Source organism: Geospiza fortis, unplaced genomic scaffold, assembly GCF_000277835.1.
Source record: "Geospiza fortis unplaced genomic scaffold, GeoFor_1.0 scaffold112, whole genome shotgun sequence".
NCBI classification, from domain to species: Eukaryota; Metazoa; Chordata; class Aves; order Passeriformes; family Thraupidae; genus Geospiza; species Geospiza fortis.
This window is the reverse complement of record NW_005054298.1, coordinates 5826708-5847831: the sequence shown is the minus strand read 5'-3', so window position 1 is coordinate 5847831 and position 21124 is coordinate 5826708. Positions and strand designations below refer to the sequence as shown.

At 37.1% G+C, this 21124-nt stretch overlaps 1 protein-coding gene across 1 annotated transcript in view; it reads left to right on the top strand.

The window, feature by feature from the left end:
• SLC35F5 (solute carrier family 35 member F5) overlaps positions 1–15921 on the top strand; it is a 29754-nt gene extending 13833 nt beyond the window's left edge. Inside the window, exons 9-17 of the mRNA XM_005415743.2 lie at positions 662–743; positions 1068–1155; positions 1707–1771; positions 2106–2210; positions 2692–2851; positions 4275–4365; positions 6614–6768; positions 7221–7309; positions 8233–15921. Coding sequence (XP_005415800.1) covers positions 662–743; positions 1068–1155; positions 1707–1771; positions 2106–2210; positions 2692–2851; positions 4275–4365; positions 6614–6768; positions 7221–7302 — 828 coding nt within the window. The 3' untranslated portion in view covers positions 7303–7309; positions 8233–15921. The remainder of the gene's footprint in view (positions 1–661; positions 744–1067; positions 1156–1706; positions 1772–2105; positions 2211–2691; positions 2852–4274; positions 4366–6613; positions 6769–7220; positions 7310–8232) is intronic.
• Positions 15922–21124: the final 5203 nt, after the last annotated feature.

The window sequence follows — 21124 nt, the reverse complement described above, 5'->3', positions numbered from 1 at the left end:
CTGTTCATGGATGCTTCTGGCATGTACATGTATTTCTTCTTGGACTTTATGAATATTTCTACATAAGAATAGAGTGGTTACTTCCCTTAGAATATATCTGAGATATTACTAGTGAGATCTCAATCAAGAAGTGAGAAAACATTTGCCATTTTATACTTTTATGGAGGAATTAAGAAATATTTTTTAGGCATTGAATGTAAGAGATGCTTGTTTTTAACAGTGGAGATGTGTGCTGGTTTTAAGTACTCTGAAAGAACCTCATTAGGCTGACTAATGTCACATGCATTACTGAAATTTCTTTCCAGCCCCTGTGCAGTTATCATCTTGAAGCACTCCAAAACAAGTTAAAAGTACCTTTAGTTACTACAGACTAGCTATTATAATGTCATTTAAATTATTTTTAAGTTCTAAAGTATGGTATTTCGTTATTAAACATGTACTTGAATGTGGTTGGTTTGAGCCAGTTCTAAGTTTGCTACTATTTTTTAATGTGCCTTCCACTTTAATAGAAGTTAGAAGTCTCTTTAAGCTAAAAATCTAGTTCTGATTTTATTTTTTAAATAACGAGTTTTTTTTTTAAGTAGGATTTTATTGCACTGAGAAACTTAAGCTCTGTTGTTGCTACCCATATAATAACAAAATTATTTTTCTTTTTCCCCAGTGGTTCTTGGCAAATTTCTCGTACCAAGAAGCTCTGTCAGATACCCAAGTTGCCATAGTTAATATCTTGTCATCAACCTCTGGTAAGTTTTATTTACACCACCAGATGTGCATTACAATGCTGTTTATAACATAGAAATCTCATTACAATGGATTTGTGTAAAACTTTTACCTATAGATTTGACCTAAAGGCATGGAATATGTGTGTTTAGAAAATTCATTTTGTATTTGCAGAGTTTTTTAGAGTACCTTCATATTTCCCCTGCTTTTTGTGTGTGTACTTCTGCAGCTACATCTGTTTATTAAAGAAATGTATTTGGAATATAATAGCTTTGAAGCTGTGTAGTTTTCTGAGCAAACTACTGGCAAAACTTGGTTGTATAAACTCCTCTGAATTTCTCTTGCAGGGCTTTTTACATTAATCTTAGCTGCAGTCTTCCCCAGTAACAGTGGAGATCGGTTTACCCTGTCCAAATTATTAGCTGTTATTTTAAGGTAAGATAATGGGAGGGAACATTGGATCCAAAACTCCCTGGTACAGTGAGAGGACAACTGTACCTGTGCTATCTGTGACAATAAATGATACCCATCACTTTTTAAAAATCCTTGTTTCACAGATGAGTTGAGCAACTGATTTAAGGATTCTTAAATGCTTCATACCATGAGCCATTTCCAAATCTCATTTTCCTGTAGGAAATTAGGTTAATTTCTGTTGGAAATAGATGAACTTATTTTCTTGTTGTTTATTTGTGGTTTGCTTTATTTTTGTGTAATGGTGAAAAAGTTTGACACTCAGTGTTGTCAGCTTGTTTCATTAAATGCCTGGTGCATTGTTCTGGGAAGTTAAAAGTGGGGTTGGTTGGTTTTAACTTGGGATCATGCCTTAGCAGTTGAGAGCTTCTTTTGCCTTTCCAGAAGTGGGTTTCAGTTAACTAAAAATGCCTAAAGATAGAACTGTGTATTTGTTTTTCTCTTTCTTTTATCTGTTTTTGTAAAGAAATTCCTGAGTTCAAGCAATGTTTTGCATTTCTTCTTTTTTTTGCTAGCATTGGTGGTGTGGTACTTGTTAACCTTTCTGGATCTGAAAAATCTGCTGGAAAAGATACAATAGGTATTTACTTATGGGTTTTAATCTTGGAATATGCAGTGATCAGTACCATCTTCTGACAGTACTAAGTAGTCGTATAGCAAGCTCTATATCTCTTATTCATGTAACATTTCACAATCTGGCTTTTTAGTTTCAACTTCTAAAACTTGCCATTTATGATAAATTTTCACTCTGTGCATATATTGGGGAAGTTTTTATATTCTAGAGCTTTCTCCATTTTCCCATGTTTTTAATTTAGTAATGGATTCTGTAATCAACAGAGGTTTAGGAGAGTTGATCCTACTGTGCATAACATGTTTAGTATATCTCAAGGGAGTATTTTTTCCATTTTTTCCAGGTTCCATTTGGTCCCTTGTAGGAGCAATGCTGTATGCTGTCTACATAGTCATGATAAAAAGGAAAGTAGATAGAGAAGATAAACTTGACATACCAATGTTCTTTGGTAAGACCAAAAGTAACTCTGTTGAAAGTTTTAATTCAATGTATGATTAAATGATATGCTGTCAGGCACTGAACTGTGTCTGAGTGGCAAAGGGGTTTAGAAAAGCCAAGGAAGTAGAGAAAGCCTCTTACTCCCATGGTTATGAGTCCTTTAGAGACTGCTTGTGTGAATTGTTTCTTGTTTACAGCTTTAACAAGAGGAACTTTCTGTAGGTATGCAGACAGCCCCACTGACTTAATGAGATTTCTTAATTTTTATTTTATTTTCAATTTCAAACCGGTAAACATCTGATGCAAATTTAGTTTGTGAATTTCAGGTTGAGTTTCTTACATTTGTTTCCTTTGAAATATTTAAAATATTGCTTCATGGCTGCTTTTCTATATGCGTATATAGAATAGTCAAAATAGCAGATTTTAGCTGAGATTTTGGTTATGTTGAAGAAAATTTATTATGATTTACTTAATATTGTTTTTATATCCAGGTTTTGTAGGACTGTTTAATCTGTTGCTGCTGTGGCCAGGGTTCTTCCTGCTTCACTATACTGGGTTTGAAGCATTTGAGTTTCCCAATAAACTGATATGGATGTGCATTGTCATAAATGGCCTTATTGGAACAGTTTTGTCAGAGTTCCTCTGGCTGTGGTATGTATTTCCTACATTGAATATATTTCACATCTTGAGATGTAAAATTGCCTAGGCTGAGCTTTGTGCCCTTTTCTTTTTCCTGTTTTTCCTGTCCACATGTGCAGTTTCACCATTGCATCACAATGTCCTCTTAAGACAACAGCTAACTTTAAAAAGTAGCTGATGTGTGTTTGTGGTAATTAAAACACTCTATGTTCTTAGCTTATTCCAGAATTAACATTTGAGACAAAGAGGCTCTGTGCTACAGAGTTGCAGTAGCAGAAGTAGAGTGTGAATTCTGTTGTAACAGTTCTGTGGCAATATTGCAACAAAAGATCAAGGTGGAGTAGATGGAGTTCCACAAAAACCTTTTGGTTGTTTTAGGGGGTGTGGATTTTTGTTTGTTTTTCCAAAGTTTAAAGTTATGTATGAATTTTAATGACTTTTTGTTTCTTGGCAAACCTTTACACCAGTCCTAGGTGTAAATGCATTGTAACTTATGTTCTTTGCAATTGAACTGGTTTGTTAGAATATTTTTGTGATGTTAATGCCATCCTGAAAGATTAAACTGCAGGTCAGTATCAGTATCAGGTTAAATGTAATTTTAATGTAGGCAAAATAACAAACAAACACATAAACGCCCCAAACCTCAAACATTGTCTCTCCAAAATAAAGTACTAGCATGGGGTTAAGTACGTGGGTGTGAACAGACTTTTTACATACATGGTATTTGTTTAATTACTCAGAATGATATTCCAGTAAATCAAAGAGCTAGTTTTACTTCCAGTTCCTTTTCCCTAGAGTTTTGGACTGGGACTAATTACAGAGTTTGTGCTGATATCATTCTTTACCAGTCCAGTGTGCCACTAGTATAGTCTTCTCTAATTTTTTTAGAAGTATATAATATCATTTAACTTATTTGTTTACTCCACCCAAGCACATATTGCCAACTACATAATGTAGGGATAGATGTGACTCTTTCTGTTTTTTCTTTAAACTGCTGGTAAATTTTTATTGGCTTCTGTACCATTTATGCATTTCCAGTTTTCTGTGGACAGGTTGGTTGTAATTCAGAAGCAGTCTCTTATGCTCTAGAGAATCAGGGTATGGAATCAAAATGCAGATTTTTCTAGATGAAGTTAGTACATGTGAAATAGGGAAATTTCCATCATCTCAAAAGATTGGTATGGGAATTAAACCTCAGCCCAGAAGACATCCATTGCCTAGTTAAGAATTCTGTGCATTTTCACAGTTTTATGATGGAGTGTGATGGTGTGAGTTAATTTTTGATTATTAAAGAGTAACTAACAGTTCATCAAATATCTTCCACATGTGATGGATTACTTTGGTTGTCTTTTAACTTTTAAGAAAGACCTAATTTTTATAATTATTATTTATTGTCATTAAATTGTATTATTGTTTTGATTTTATTCTCTTTTAGGGGCTGCTTTCTTACCTCATCATTGATAGGCACACTTGCCCTAAGCCTTACAATACCTCTGTCCATAATAGCTGACATGTGCATGCAAAAGGTAAGGTACTACTGAATTTTGATCATTGTTTACAGAATTCCTTTTAATAAAATTCTTTTAGGCTTGTACTTGTTTATTTGGTACAAGAAATTAGTCGAGTTTTGCACTTGGAATGTTTCCAGCCAGAAAGAGGCTTTGCTGTTCAATCTTTTCACAAGCAAAGTGTAAATTGTAGTGCGTACCTTTAGTCTTCTGAAACTTCGTGCATGTAAAAATGAAGTAAAAAATCCCAAACACAACTTGTATTTTGCTTTAACTTCATGTCATTGTGGATTTTGGAAAATAAGTCAGAAAAATAAAAGGATAAATATAAGAAAAGTCAAAAACAGTCAGACCCTAAATAAATACTTTTGTAATGAACATGTGATAGGCAGTGTATTTTGTGTTAGTCTTACCTGCATATTCCAGCATGGAAATAGAGCAAACACTGCAGTGGTTCCAACAATAATAAAACATTTGTTGATAAGACAGTTGTATTTGTGTTGCTCTTAAAGCATCCACAATGCACACTTGAGATGTAAAATGTTATGGGATGGTAAATAACTTGTGATAACTGTAAAAGAAACAAGGAATGAAACATCTGTAGACTCCTCCCCCAAAATTCACTTTCATGGGGTCAATACATGTGAGCTGATGCTGGTAGTAAAAAATAAGAACTTTATATGTAGGTTGTGTTTCAGTACACATTTTAGATATACACAGATGTGTGTGTATGTGCAAATACATTGGTAGAGGTGTATATTATAGTTACATATATCAATATATGAAAATTTTAGGTTGCCTTCTGAAGTGATTCATCTAAACTTTCTTCTGAGATGCACTGAAAAATGGACTATACTTTTCTAATTCCCAGTAAACAGTCTAATCTCTAGACTGTTTATTCTGAATAAACACAGTCCAGATCATGTAAAATTAATTTATTCTTCATGTACTAATGCAGCGTGGAGGCATTTCAAATAGCAGAAACATCTCCCAAGCTCTGTTGGATGACTTTGAGCTGACTTTGGTTACAAAAGGCCAAATTACCTTTTTAACTCATGTTCTGGGAAGTAAATCCTTTCTGTCTTACATTTTAGAAAATAAATCACTAGTATTAGAAGCACAAGTGAGGGACCCTGATTAAAGTCAAAGTGCTGCAGACTTTGAGGGTTTTTGGACAGGTGTATTTGTGCAAGTCTCTCTCTGTCATACTGACATCAGAATATCCTAAGCCAAGCCCTGTGCTCACTGAAGTCTCAGGTGTCCACATCTCAGATAACCTGACAGAAATTTTAGCTGCCCTGCCTCAGGCCAGCTTTGTTTTTACTTAAAAGAACCCTGCACAAGAATGCCACTGGCATGGCTAATAATCATGGAATCACAGAAAATACTGAGCTGGAAGGGGACCCATCAGGATCACCCAGTCCAGCTCCTGGCCCTGCCTAGGACACCCCAAGAATCACACCATGTAGTGTAAAGATTAAAATATCAATACATGCAGCCTTCATATTTCTGTCAAATGGGGTGGCAATTATACAATATTCATAATTACTAACTTTCTGGGTATTTATTTTTCTGTAATTTTCTAACATAAATCTGAATCCTAGGAAATTACAAGTAAGTTTCTAATGACTAATTCCTTTTGGCAACTTACGTGTTCTGAATTTCATTAGAAATCAGTTGGGAAACACAGGGCTTAACAATTGCAGTTGAGATCTTTGAGGAGGATCATCAGTACCAGGTGCCAAAGCTGAATCTGTTTTCTCCAAAGCCTTCAGTTTTGGATCCTCTCTCCACACGGGGGGGCTGTGCCCACGGCTCATGGCTCTGTCATCCTGAGAGGCAGGTCCCAGGCTCTTCCTGTTCTTGTGCCCTTGGTTTGGAGTTACAAACCATGGAATGCTTTGGGTTGGAATGGGCTTTACAGATCATTGCTTTCCAACCCATGGAAGGTCTAGGAGACTTTCTCCTTGGCACCAGAAACACAACTAAAAACCTAAACCTGAGACTATCTGCGAATAGCAGCCTTCATTCAGCTCCCAGTGCAAACACAATGTTCCATTGTTAAGAATGGATCAGTGGGAACAGGTTATGCAGTTCTTAGAAGAAGCAATAACTATAGAAATTGTACAGAATAACTCACACTGTTTAAAATAACTCAAACTGCATCTCAAACTTACAATAATAATCATTGCAAATATACAGCATGTCAATCACGTCAATTCTTTTTTGAGCTATCTAGTGAATGATGTTTGTGTTTCAATTCCAGGTGCAGTTTTCCTGGTTATTTTTTGCAGGAGCAGTACCTGTATTTTTTTCATTTTTCATTGCAACTCTCTTGTGTCACTATAACAACTGGGATCCAGTGATGGTGGGAATCAGAAGAATTTTTGCCTTTTTTTGTAGGAAACATCGAATTCAGAGGTAGGGCAGTCACAAACTATAATCCTGTCTCTTTAGCCTTTTCCATATCCTATAATCCTATAGTATTTTGTAAGCCACAATACTCATACTCTGTTTATTTTTACCTGGTTTTATATTCAGGTGCACTAATTTCTTAATAGCAGTAGTTGCCAATCCAGTCATACAATTAACCTATGTAATGCTCAAAAAATGGAAAGATGTGAAGTCTGCTTACCTTTTAGAAGAAGTTTCCTAGTGGTTGTCACAATTTTTTCCCTTAATGCATCTGTAATAATTTCTGTACCCAGCACATGCAGTGAAAATTGTGCAAACTTGAGTGCATTTGATAAATTTCAGGAGTCTTTGCATGGTTTTAATGGCTAAAGTTCAAACAGCTGCATATTTGGTCCCCTATGTTGGCTTCATAACAATCAATTTCCTGTATGACTTGAAATAAATGTGTTTCTTTTAAGAATGCCAGAAGAGAGTGAGCAGTGTGAAAGCCTCATCCCTATGCATAGTGTTTCACAGGATGGAGATGGCTGCTGTTCATAGACAAAAGGTAAACCTTTAATAAACCTCAAACAATGCACAGAAAGGTGAGGATTGGTTTTCATGGTGGCATTTGTGTTATGCAAGGACACGTTTTTAAAGAGCATGCAGTCAGTCTTGTTCTGTATTGATGGACAGAGTGTTAAAATGTATCTTCAGAGTTATTATTACTACTTGTTGCCAAACATTATTCTCACAGTTCTTGGTCAATAGTTTTGAAATTTAGTTTTTTACTAAAGAGTATTACAAAGTTCATCCAAAACTGGATGTGAGTTAATACACCAGAAGAGCCATACAACTTCTTGGCATGGGTGATGTGTTTGGAAGACATCTGAAGTAATTAATTCACTCTTTAGTGCTGTTGGGATCTCAGTTTGAGCTGCTGCAGATCATGAAAAACACCAACCATTCAGGGGAGTATAAAGATCACCAGACTTTATCATTACTGGTCCAGAAAGTGGAAAGGAGCCCTTGTGTTTGTGGATGACAAGAATTAAGTTGGTAAATTCCATTAAATATTAGACTAAATATTTCTCATGGTAAGCATAGGGAAAGTAGACTAGAATAGCTAAAGAGTTTGCAAAATCTCCTACTTGTAAGAGGAGGTTGCATGTATACTAAAAGGAACATTACATGGTTTGTCAGTATTGGCCTGGAGCATTAAAGCAGACAAAATGTAGAGCTCTCCTAGCCCTGTGCTTCAGGGTTTTCAATAATGCGTGCAGAATTACATGAGAAGAATATTTTTATTTTCCAATGTTGTTTCAATCTAATAATGAAATTAAAAATATTCTAATCAAAACACTAATTGTGATGTCTTAAGACATGGAGTTATTTCCTTTGTTAGTAAGATGGAATTAAATACTTATGGTAATTTCTGTTTTGTAATCCTGAGTTATGTACCCGTGATAATTTTTTGCTTCTTCTTCTTAGTTTAAAAATGGAATGATGCCCAGCGAAGAGACAATCTTCTGGAAAAGTCCCTAAGGAATCGTGTTTCAGTGCCTATTCTGAATTTGTAGTAAAAATAAGAAGTTTCAGTTCTTTTGAAACTCTAAACTTTTTCTCTTGCTTGCTTTCATCTGATTTTATAAATGAACAGATCTACTACTTGCCTGTCACCATGGGAGTCTTAGTCCATCTGAGCAACCAACCTGCCTTATAACACTTGAGCTGGTGACATTACTTGACAAAATCAAGAAAGCAAATGCTGTTAAGTGATTTCTTTCTTTTTTTAAGTCACAATTTTGTTAAATGCTGGACAATATTATTTTTAAAAGATACTTTAAAGTGAGTTATGTAAATAAGTTTGCAGGTCATCAAGTCTTACAGGCTTTCAGATGAAAAGCTAAATAGATATGTTACCTGTAGTAGGTACAAATTAAATTTTTTATGTTGTATAAACTATTTGCATATTAATAGATGAAAATGGAAAAATAATTTATTAAGTGCATTCCTATAATTCCTGAGGCAGGATCTTTGTATGGTCCTGGAACACTACATATACAATGTCTTAGGCCATTTTGAGTAGCCTTGTCATGGCAATGGGTGCTGATGTTTAAAAACGAAAAAAACTGCCCAACAATCAGGAATGCTTAAAATTTCAGTGAATGGTTAACTATTTCTAATTACAATACATTTGGGTATACATTCTTATACATGGTTTAAAACAGACAGGTTCTGTAACCCATTCTCAATCCCAGTTGTCTCTCAGACATGGAAATTTTCAGGTGTAGCTGCCACATTGTGAAAGAGATCAAATTAATTGTGAAAGTTTTCAATCAGTGGGTTGGCACTACACTAATCTGCTAAGCAATATGAAGAGGAAAGGTGTTTGCATTGATTTTTCTTTCCCCCCAGCTGTATTAATAAATTTATTCTAAAACTGATAATTATCTTCCTTCCACTGCAGTGTTTAATCCTTTTGACTCCAGAGAAGCTATTATAATTTTATTCAGGAATATTTGAAATTAGTCAATGCTATTTTTCAGCTCCTGGCTTATAAGACACTTAGATCAAAGTTAATTTTGGCTTTTGATGGATTTGAGTTTTTTTATAATGAATGTGAGATGGATTTTTAGCCAGGAGTATTTTCTTCCACATAACAAGGTTATTAATAATGTAGGGTATTTCTACTGTCTGTCCACACAAATATAGAAAGATGACATAGCAGAAATGCCTCTTCACGTTTTGGCACTCAGTAATAATCCTTCCAAAAGCAATTTTTGTGTTTTGGTAATATAACTGTTATTTAAGAGGTAAAGCAGGAAAGCAACATGCTTAAGCTCTACATTTATAGAAGAATTCGAGCCAGCAGCTGGAATTTAATATAAGCAATGTGTGTAGAGTAGGAAGACAAAATGAACCTGGGGCTATTCTCTTCAAGTATTTAACCTTTATCAAGTTTTTCCTTCTTGTTTTTAATACTGGATTGCACTATAAACTTTGGTGATCTGAGGCATGTCTTTAAGATGAGATAGTAAGTCCTTCCTGGACCCTAAATAAGAATTAAAAAATACTCAAAACCAACCACAACAAAATCACAAACCCAAAAGAGACAAGAAAGTAAATTAAATTTCACAGTTAAATTTCCAAACCCAAGTAGAGGGGTCGGAAATGCAGTATGTTGAACTAATTTTATTTTGGTTGAGTTGTCAGGCATTTCTTGATCAGTGGAGCTTCCTTAGGTTTTGGATTTGTCCTTCAAAATTATGACAAATTTAGAGGATGTTTGCTTCAACATTTTTTCAAAAAGTATCATTAATGCCTACTTACAATAAAAAAAAGTCTATTTTCAGTTAATTAAATGTTTCAGTGAGATGCTGCAGAATATTTGATACCAGGCATTAACTCCAAATTTGAATCAGCTGGGACTTATGGCATTTGTGCATTAAGCCTGGGAAAACCAAGTTTGCTTTCAGATGGCAATGACAGTATTTGTAGCAAAATCTTCTATGACTGTTTTTTGCAATTGGTCACACAAACAGGATTGGATCTACAATGTCAAATATGCAGTTGCTATTTATATTTGCCCTTATGTTCATGGCTTAAAGTCAAAGATCATCATAGCCTCCCATGTATATGACTGTTAATTTTCATTATTCATTAGTTTTAGAGAGGTTAAGAAAAGAAGTACTAAGAGAATATTCTTCTGTGTCTGACCCCAGGAATGATGAAGAACATTCAGTACATTCAAAGTCAGGGCTTTCCAAATGTTTTTCACAAAAATGTGGGTTTTTTTTTTAATAAGATATAAAATATTTTTATCTTCTGGCACTAGGTAGCTTAAGCTGTGTTTTTGCATTAAATTACAATTCTTTAAATAGTAGGAACAAAACAAACTGTCCTTGCTGAGAGGATTTTTAAACAGTGGTGCCCCTGTAGTTACAGGAAACGTGTTACACTTTTAATTACAGAAGCTATGATATACAACATTGTTCCTGCATTTAATAGAATGTGATGGAGTTTTTTCTACAAAACCTTGTGATTTTTAGTACAATGATATTTTATAAATATAAATGTCTGATTTGAAATGTAAATTGCATAGCTCTCTAATGGATGCTTGGTAAATGCACAAGAGATTTAGCTTTGATTCTCAGGTACCTCTGATACAATGGAGATGTGCTGGGTTTTCTTCCCTGTGACACAACTGGAATGTGAAGGAGCTCTCTCATGAATACTTTACCCCTGTGTGATGGGGTATATTGTCATTGCTCTTACTGTTTCAATTTGGGAATGGCTTCATTCTGACTTACTTCTTGTAGGAACCACATATGCTTTAGAAAAATAATGTCGAGCATTTCTTTGATTGTCACGCGCTGGTTAAGGAACAGTGATTTCCCAGGCCTGCAAAATGGGGGATGAATACTATGTCAAACAGTTGAACTCATTCCTGTAATCCTTTGAGACAACTAAAAATTTCTTCTGTGTGTGCAGTTGAGGTTTTGGGGCTGTTTGGTTTTTATATATGAAGGAAATTATGATAATTTGCCAAAAGCTACAGAGCATGCCTTTGCTTTTAGGGTTTTGGTGAGTCTTGCCTAGTTTCATAAGCCATGTGCCGCACTTCAAAGGCAGAAAAGGATTTCAGTTTTTCTGGCCACATTGTTTTGGGTTTCAGTCATACTGAAAATGTGTTCCCTACAAAAGGCTGCTGCAGATGTAGTGCTGGTTCAGCAAGGGATGGAACTGCCACCTGTGTAACGAAGTCTGGGGCACATGAGTGCTCCTGAAGGCACTGAGGGCTTGCTCTTTGGCTTTCCCAGTCTTCACTGCATCCTGCTCCTTGGCTTCTGGCCTCTGGGAATGCCTGTAAGGGGTAGGGACTGTAGGACAGGACTGGGCTGCAGGGATTGCACACAAACTCATCAGCTGGAGGCTCAGGCACAGCCTGGCTGTCCCTGTGGCTTATTTGTGCAATGGGGTGTTGAGCGGGGAACTGCAGGTGATTCTTGGTCTATTCATGGCAGACCTCCTTGGAATGTACTAACAAAAACAGGAGGGCCTGCAAATTGCTTTTCTTGGTGTGTGATGCGGTATTTTGTCATTCCTGTCACAATACTCCTGCCTAGGTACTGCTATTCACAGCTGTGATCGCTTTAAATAAGGTGGCAAAACAATTTCTTTGTAATTCTTGGTTCCATTTCTCTTAATGTTGAATGTTGTCTTTCCTGTTCCCTACTGAAAATCCTCCTATCTTAGGGAAATTATGTTACTGAGCTAAACTGAGCTCTCAGAGGATGGGGAAAACCAGTTAAATTTTGGGGATAGGCTGAGTTTATGGACACACTTTGAATTTTTTATGGAAATAGACCTCAGAAAGGCAGAGTGTAAATGAAGTGAAGAACTGGCATGCTCAAAAATCAAGATGCAAACTGATGTTAATATCACACTCTTGCGTTCTATGGCTAACTGTAGGATGGTACATTGAATCAGTTTCCTTTACTTGGCATAAGTTTTGAGTTAGTTACCATTTCTGTTCTGGCTGTCACATGTAGTGCCTGTGATTTAATAGTTATAACTCCAGTAGCATTTGTGTGATTCATAAACTGTTGTTATGCATTTTTCCCTGTCTAATCCACAATTTCATTAATGTTGTATTTTGTTTTACATGATCATTTCAGGGCATGATTTCTCAGGGAAATATGGATGATATCATATGTTGTGAGAGCCAATAATTAATTCCTGCTATTAAAATCACTACAAACATTTCCAGGTTTCACTCAAACATTTCACATGATGTAACTTCCATGTTGAATTTCCTTAGGCTTATCAAGTAAATCATGATGAGAATGTTAAGAGCATTTAAAGATGTCAATAAAATTTACTCTGCCCAACACTTTGTTACTTTTTGGAGAAACATCCATTCTAAGGTGATGAAATGTATGTGATTTTCTACTTAATTGTTCTCTTTGCCATAGAAATGAATAGTTACTCTGCTGATTTTGAAGCTGCATTTCTGGCTTGACAGTGACATTAACTTTCACAGTCAGGCAGTGCTGTAATAATACATAATTTGATTCTGGGATAGATCAGTATAAATCTCTAACATAAATATATTAATTTATATCATTAAATTTTTTAAAAGTCTCATCACTTTGGGGGATTTTTTCTTTGTTTTTCCAGTAAAGTTACTTTGGCCAGAATGGGATCTGATCCAAAGCCCACAAGAGTCATAGACAGCATTAATAAAGTAAAACTTTATTGAAAAGAACTCTGCAGTCAGGTTGACCTTTATGCCTTTGCAGTATTTCTGTCTGCAGCATGTATTTGGAGTGGTTTGCTTTAAGACCTCAGTAACATAAATGGAGGGGTTTTAGTGCTGGTAAAGGTGGTAAACACACTACTGTTACTGATTACAAAAGATATTTCCACATAGCCAGTATGCAGCTTAATTATTTAGAAGGTGAATTTGTCTTGTTAAGTGACTTTTGTTTAAAATCAGCAGCATGAGAAATATTAACCCCTGCACTTTGCTGTATACTTCTTTTGTCCATAGTGAGAACATGTGATCATAGTCATCAGCCTTGAGCATCAGCTTCCTCTTGATGAATTCTGCTTTGACATTTCTATTTCCATGCCCTGTTGCATTCATTGCAAAGTGAATTTCCTCTCTAGGTAAAGCCAGTGTAATTGTATTTTGACTGCCCTAGTCCTCTGTGGTGTTAGAAATCTGACATAAAATGTAAATCTGACGTGTGACTACTTAGAGATCTGTGTTCTCACTCCTGTCATTACAACAGGTGTTAGTAGGTAACCAGACTTTTTCTGGATATGCCTGTCATGATGTGGAATGCATCCAGAATTCCATCTGGCTTTCACTTCCTACTTTTAAAAAGCATAAAGGGCTTTTCTCTGGGGATTTTTGTAGAAAGCAGCTGTTTAGTTCCACAAGTTCAGAGTCCTTTAACTGCATCTCAGTTTATGAAGTTGCATCCAATATTCCCTTTCTTTTATTAATGAACTTCTTAAGGCTTTTTCAGGAGAGGTGCACAAATTTTCTTTATGTTCCACAGAAGAAATATGACTGGATACTGAAATGCCCTCAGAAATAAAAATTCAGGGCTGTTTATTCTGTAGTTCTTCACATACACTCCTGATTTTTACCTCCTTTTTTTGTTTTTTTTACAGAAACCCAACCAAATAAAACCAATCAAACCCTTATACTTATCAAGCTGAGGGGAATTAGCCATTTAGCACAGAACTAATTTTATTTTATGCAAATGATTATATTTTTATCAGTTGTATCAGTCAATGTGTTACTGATGTGGCCAGTCCACAAGTCTTCCTTGTCTCTGTCACAGGTGATGCTTTGCTTCTACCTAAATCTGACCTCTTGCATACCAATTAAGTTCCACTGCCAGAATGAGTAATTTCTAAAATATTTTAGAATCTACTTTTTCCTCTAGCTAGGGGAACAGCAGAGGCTTTCCAACCAGTGTCACTTTCCTATTGAAGAAGAAGAAAAAAAAAACCCTAAAAAAATGTAAGACAGAAATGTTAATTAAAAATCAAGAATATTAGTAGGAAAGTAGGAAGCATATGCTGTAAAATCATTGGGGTAATTTCTTGCATAGCACAATTCCACATAGGCAGTAGTTTATTGGATTGATCTCTGGTTGAGTATTTTAAATAATCATTTCATATTGAAGCTGAAGGCTTAAATTAAACCCTGTGATTATTTAAAAAATTTTGAAAAAAACCTGTATTTGGAGACATAGGAGGTATTTTTTTGTTTGTGGTTTGGTTTTTCTGAAGTCCATCCAATGCAGCTACAAAGGAATGCTCTGTGAATTGGCACCCATGAGAGGCTGTTTACACAAGGCTACATGGAAAGTACAGCCAGGTGTTGGAGTTGACATTACCTGAATGGAATTAGAGAAATGTACTAAGTATGAGGTACAGCTTCAGCATCGTAGAGCTGAAGGGGCGTTTGTAATGATTTAAAATTCGTGTAAGGTCTCTTTGGAGTAGATATTAGTAAAACAAAATTGGTTTTGAAACCTTGAGTTCTGAAACCCCTGACACCTGAGTGCATTAAAAGATGCACAAAACCAGTTGTAGTTCTGATGGTTGTTCTGGTGTTGCATTTTGTTCTGACTTTCAGGGAATTCTCGGTTACACTTCTAAAGGGGAAGCTGCTTTAACTGAAGAGCTTTCACCTGAAGAAAACTTTTTTTTTCCCTGAAGTCTGTACAGTTTGCTGATAATTCAGATGTTCTGGGAGCACAGCAAGTTCCAGATATCCAAATATCCTCTATGAAACATCTTTATGCATCATCTTTTAACCATTTTCCTTAGTGAAAGCAGAACCTGAATTGCTGATGTGTATTGCATTTGCACTTGAAAACTTGATTTCAGAGTGTGTTAAACCTTGATCTATTTTTGATAAAAAAGAAATGTAGCATTTTAATCTAATTTCCATTTAATGGCAAGGATATTCATGCAGAGAAAAACATATATCAGGGTTTGATGCAGTGATTTTTAAGCCAAGAAAACAGCAGGATGGCAGTGGTAAATCTGAAATGGAGATGCATATCTCTTCAGAAAATCTGGTTTCCTCCTGCCCTTTTTATACCAAATTGTGTCTCCGTTTATTCCAGGATAATACAGCTGAAGCAAGAACCAGAGCTTTTACCCTTTGTTCTCTGAAAGTGAACACTGGCTTTTGCCTGGGGTGTCTTTGTCCTGTCACTTCATTTTCTGATGGGAGGTCAGTTAAATAAAAAATATAGAATAAGTATTTTTAATTAAAATCAGATTTAAGCTATTAATTATTTTGAAATTCTCTATATTGTTAGAGATCTAATGAATGGAAATTGAAGTCCTATATTGCAAATACTGAACAGTGCTTATATATTTTTAACAAAACCAGTATATATATGAATATTTGAAACATGCATGAAGGTGGAAATTGGAAGATTGTTTTTATGTTAAAAGATTTATAAATTGAAATTCTTGATATCCAGTACCAAAACCCTATAAAAGGGCTAAAGAAAAGAAAATGTAATGTATTCTGATTAACAGCCTGTGTAATACAATCAATGGGTGTGATGTTTTTGTTCTGTATTATATTTATTATATGTAAGTAAACAATAAAGATGATAAATCTTATTTTCTTAACAGGAATTGGTATTTGGTTGGGGTTACTGCTTGATGTGTTTTATATCATCAGTTCAGAAAAAGTGGTCACCAGGGCTGGGGATAAAAGTCAGTGTTGGGATATCTCGTGTTACCTGGAGTCAGCCAGGATGTGGAAGGCTGGAATTTGTGTCAGCTTGGTGTGAGTGCAGGTATTGGCTGGGGCAGGGTTGATTTTCTTCCCCATGGCTGGTTTGGGGCTGGTTTGGGTCTGTGCTGAGCACGGGGTGTTACTGCAGAGATGTTTCTGCTGCTGCTGAGCGGGGCTTGCACAGAGCCGGGGCCTTGCTGCTTTTCCTGCTGCCACTCTGGGAGGAGTTTGGGGTGCACGGGAGGGGACACAGCCAGGATGGGGGACCAGGGCTGAGCAGGAGACATTGCAGACCATGGGACAGCGTGCTCAGTGCCTACAGTGGGGGAGGAAGTGCCACTGTTGGGAGGGATACGCTACGTACACACCCACTTGTGTACAGACAACAGCAGCTTCTTTATTACAAGTTGTTCTGAAGTTTTTATACCCTTAACAAAGCATGATCTTAAGTCATTAGTTACATCAAAACAGCTCATTATATTCACTGGACAAAGCAATAGCTTATTGTGTTTTATTGGTATAAAGTCATTAACATCAATAATTAATTGGTCAGAATTTACAACAAATTATTCAGGCTGCTCACTAAGGCATGTATCTTCTGCCAGTATCTTTTATGGGTTTGTTTTATCAGTTTCTATGCTAATGGCTTTGCTTTCTTCTTTGTTATAGATAAACTCATATTTTATCAATTTCTTCTGCTGCTAACTCAGTTTGGCTTGCAGACTAGCTGTTAAGGAAGGAAGAAGAGGGGACATTGGGAGTGATGGTGGCTGTCCTTCCAAGTCCCCATTGGGCTGGCAGGGCCCTGCTCTCCTGGGGATGGTAGGAAGGAAGAAGAGGGGACATTGGGAGTGATGGTGTTTGTCCTCCCAAGTGCCCATTGTGCTGGCAGGCCCTGCTCTCCTGGGGATGGCTGAACACCTGCCTGGCCCTGGGAGCAGGGAATTCACCCTCGGTTTGTTCCACGTGGCTTTCGCTGTTTCCCTGCCTTTTTCCCAGCCCACGGCGCTTCTCGCTTTTACCCTTCCCCTTCCTCCCTGATGTCCCTCTGGGGCTGGGCTGTTCGCTGGGATTAAAGCACCACAGTCGGGCTATTTCCACAGTCCAACACCGATTTTTGGTGTGTTTCGTGTGGTTTTTATTGGCGAGCTCCTGAATGGCAAAGCGCGCACAGCCTGCGAGCAGCAGGGGGAGCTCCGGCCGTGCCCATCCCGCGGCTCCGGCTCAGCAATTATTGTGTAAGTGGTGAAAGGATAATTAATTTACCTGTTTATCATCGCTGATTCCCGCAGTTAGCCAGGGCTAGACATTGACCTTTCTTCTTGCAGCTGAACTTTCAGCGTCTTTAGTAATTAAAACCTCGGGGATGATAGGCATTTACCTAAATAGTTCATCAAAAAGAAAAAAAAATTTCCACCATAGGCTTTTCTGAGTTTTCTGGATTAACTACAGCTGAATTCTTTTTACCGAGATCTTAAATGTTACTGCACAGCTATAGCAAGAAACAGCTTTTTACACTAAAACAAGGAGATACTTGCTTTGCCACAAACTAATTAAGGAGCTCACCTCAAATTCCCAAACAAGCAACAGGAATTCTGGAGCTCCAATGAAGAATTTGAAGCAACTTAACTTAGAAAGTTTCTATATACTTTCAAAGGCAAGTTGGCAATAACAACCCTGTTCTTTTTCTAGTGTCCTAACTGATGACTAGAATCCCAGTCATTGTGTGATTCCTCCCTTTTGAGTAGCAGAGATAAAGTAAAATGTGGAATAATTTTTGGCAGGTTCTGCCAAAAAAACCATAAAACCCTAAAATGCATCACTTCCTTAGGCTCTGTCAGTACTTGATGAGTTGTGCTGAGGGGACAGCTGGCTGCATAAATGGCTGGGGCAGGTGGTGACAGAGCCACAGGCAGTAGGTTTTGCAGGGGAGGCTTTGATAGAGATGTGGGGGTCAGAACTTGTTTTGTGGTTTGCTTTTTCTGTTGTTTTGTGGGTATTTGTTCGTTTGTTTTTCCTTATCCACACTGTGAATCGATGTATTGTTATTCTGTTAGGCTGTTAAGATCTAAACTGTCCTCTGTGATATCCTGACACTGGGTACTTTTCTGTATCCAAAGGAATCAGTCAGGCTCTCTGGATTGCTTTCAGTCTTTAGGATGTAATTTGTTGACACATTATCTTGTTCTACTCTGTATGCTCTTCAGTTTTAGGAGACACATTTCATACATGAAACTGCCACTTGCCAGAAGCTCAGTGTCACTTGCTACAAGGTGAGGTTTAAAGCTTTTGAGAAGGATGATTTAAACCCCATTTTCAGACTTCTTTTTCTATCAACAGCATGCATGTGGGAGACATTCTTGGGTTTTATTTATATCTGCAACCCAAGTATATTCTGTTTATATTGATTTTAAAAAACTTGGACAAAACTTAAGGTTTCCAAAGAAACAATAGTTTACTACCTCAATGTGAGCTCTTCTTCCTCTTTTCCCCTCACTTTCCCCTCCTCTTGCCCCCAGCCACTACTTCAAGATCATGTGAAAGAAAAGCCAATTCTAGTTTGTGGCTTTGCAAGCTTTCAGGACTTTTTTGGCAGTGTTACCTAATGTGTTATAATTTGCTGGGAGATGAAAATCTTCATATCATAAAGATTCCTTAATTATCTAAATAGGCTTTTCTTTGTGGGAATCTTCCAGTGGTGGGGCCTTTTCTAGGCTTCTTTGATTTAGCTGCTGGGGTCCTGCTGCTAATGGTGCTAGAAAACTCATGATTACACTGCAGAGTGTGCATTTGCACAGCACTAGAGAAGCTGCATAAACATAAAGGAACATTCTGTCTATCTGTAATAGTGTTCCCACTTAGAAAGAAGCTCATCTGCCAGCAGATCTACTTTTTTATTTTTTTAATCCCTTTGGAAGGAAAAACAAAAGTTTAGTTATAAGCAGATGGCTTTTGTGGCTGCGGTTTTGCAGACAAACAGAAAAATGAACCCATGAGAGGTTTCTGACCATGGGACATGTGCTGATCTAAGCGCAAAGGGAAATAAAGAGGAAGTCTGAAGCAAGCACTATGATGGATGGAGTTGGGTCGCAAGCACGCCTCTCCTCAAGTCCTTGCCTTTTTGTTTGTTTCCCTCCTCATAAAGGAATGTACGGAAGACACTTTTCACTAATTGAGAGGATGTCATTAGTTCATAGTATAAATATTTAAAATATTATGGATATGCGTTAGTAATTTAACACATGTCTTTTGTTAAAAACACATTTTGACAAAAGTGCTGAGACTGACTTCTACCTCCCCTTTCACTGTTAGGTAAAAGCTGATACAGCTCCATCTGTCACTCTTTTGCATGTGATGTTTTCCCCAGTACTTAAAAATGGAGCTGGATTCATTACTCTTCCTACAGGAATGTGTTGGCCATAGTGAGTTTCAAGTGTAGGAAGAGAAGCTTCTGGAAAATGTGTTCCTAGGGTAAAACAGAATCTCACTGAAATATTTTTCTCAAGGAAATGGTGATGGACTAAGCTGGTGTCCTCTCTGAGATGAAAAGGGGCAATCAGGACCAGCCTAACCTAGAGAAGAAAAGAACAAAGGGATGATCTGTCAGGAGCTGATGGAGAGCCATGGGAGGGAATGAGGAGCCCCTTGGAATTAGATACATAATGGATTTCCAGTAAATGAGGTATACCTGAGCTCTTGCAAAAGGAGTCAGCCCAAGCTGAAATTATTCCTGTCCTTGTCGGCTCCTTTTGTACTCAAGGGTAGGGTAAGATGGTGAGTTCTTGTTAAAGCTTCAAGACGGAGCAATTTTTGTAAGAGTCTCAACTCTTCTGTGAATAGTGGATGAATCACCTTCAGATTGTCATGGATTAAAAGTTACAAAACACCCAAAACCTGAAGGGTTTCATTATTTTGAAAAAACACTAATTTGCTTTTAGGGGTCTAAATGATAAAAAGGTTTGGTGACACATCAAGTCTGTCATGAAATAATAGTAATGTCATATTGGCACCCTGACAAAGTAATTCCTCAAAACACTTAGTTAATGCTTTTAATGATGTATCTCTGCTTTCTGGCTCTGGTCTGCCATTATACTTGCCAACCTACCTCCTCCCTTTGCAGATGATTTCTAAAACTGACACATTTATGTCTCCCTTTATAAATTCTTCTTTTTTTCCTTTTTTTTCCCCCTTCTCCTCTCACAGGTTTAAAAAAAGACAGTTCAATTCTAAATTGTTTGAAAACTGGCAGCAGAGTCACCCTAGCAGTATAGCAAAGAGGCACAAGTACAGAGCTGAGAATCCTGGTTTTGTGAATTTCTCCTCACATACCAGACTATTTAAATCTAAAGTGTTTGTTGGCCTTGAAGTGGATCTTCAAGAGAACTCTAACAAAGCTGCTCGTTCCACATAACAATATTTTGTTATATGTTTAGAAAACACTCTGCTTCTTGCTTAGCTTGGCTTTTCAGGAGAGGATGATAGTTTCAAGGTAAAGGTTGCTGGGTATAAAACAGAATGAACTCTTAGAGAAACTCTAGATTCCTACAGTCAATTCCATAGTGTCCTTCTGAATTTGACCTATTCCAAGGACCCTATCTTTTATGTGTTGCTTTGAGTGTTGTGAGTAGACACAATATTGATATCATACTTTGGAAAATTCCTTCAACTTCCAGTGGTTTGAGTTTTCCCCTTCCTAAAATCATGGTAATGTTTACAATTTTTTGTTTAGGATGTGGAAACAAGACAACAAATTGTTGGCACAGTTGCTTCAAGGCCTGGGCAGAAAGCTGTAGTTCCCATTAAGAACATTAAGTTCCTATAAAGAACTACTGCCTCAGTTCCTAAGGAAGCAATAGCTACAGCTTTCAGCCCAGGCCCTGCAGCAATTATTGCCATCTTGTCTCTCATATTCCCTTAAATCTCCCTAATTCCTCCTGCCCTGCCTGACCTGTGCCACTTGAGCAGTCAGTTCACTTCCCAAAGTCCTTTATCAGTCCCCACTGGAGGTGCCAGCACTGAGATCAGTGCTGGGCCAGGACCTTTAGTGTGGATGCCACCAGAGGGACACCGAGGAAGCTGAACTATTTGTTACAT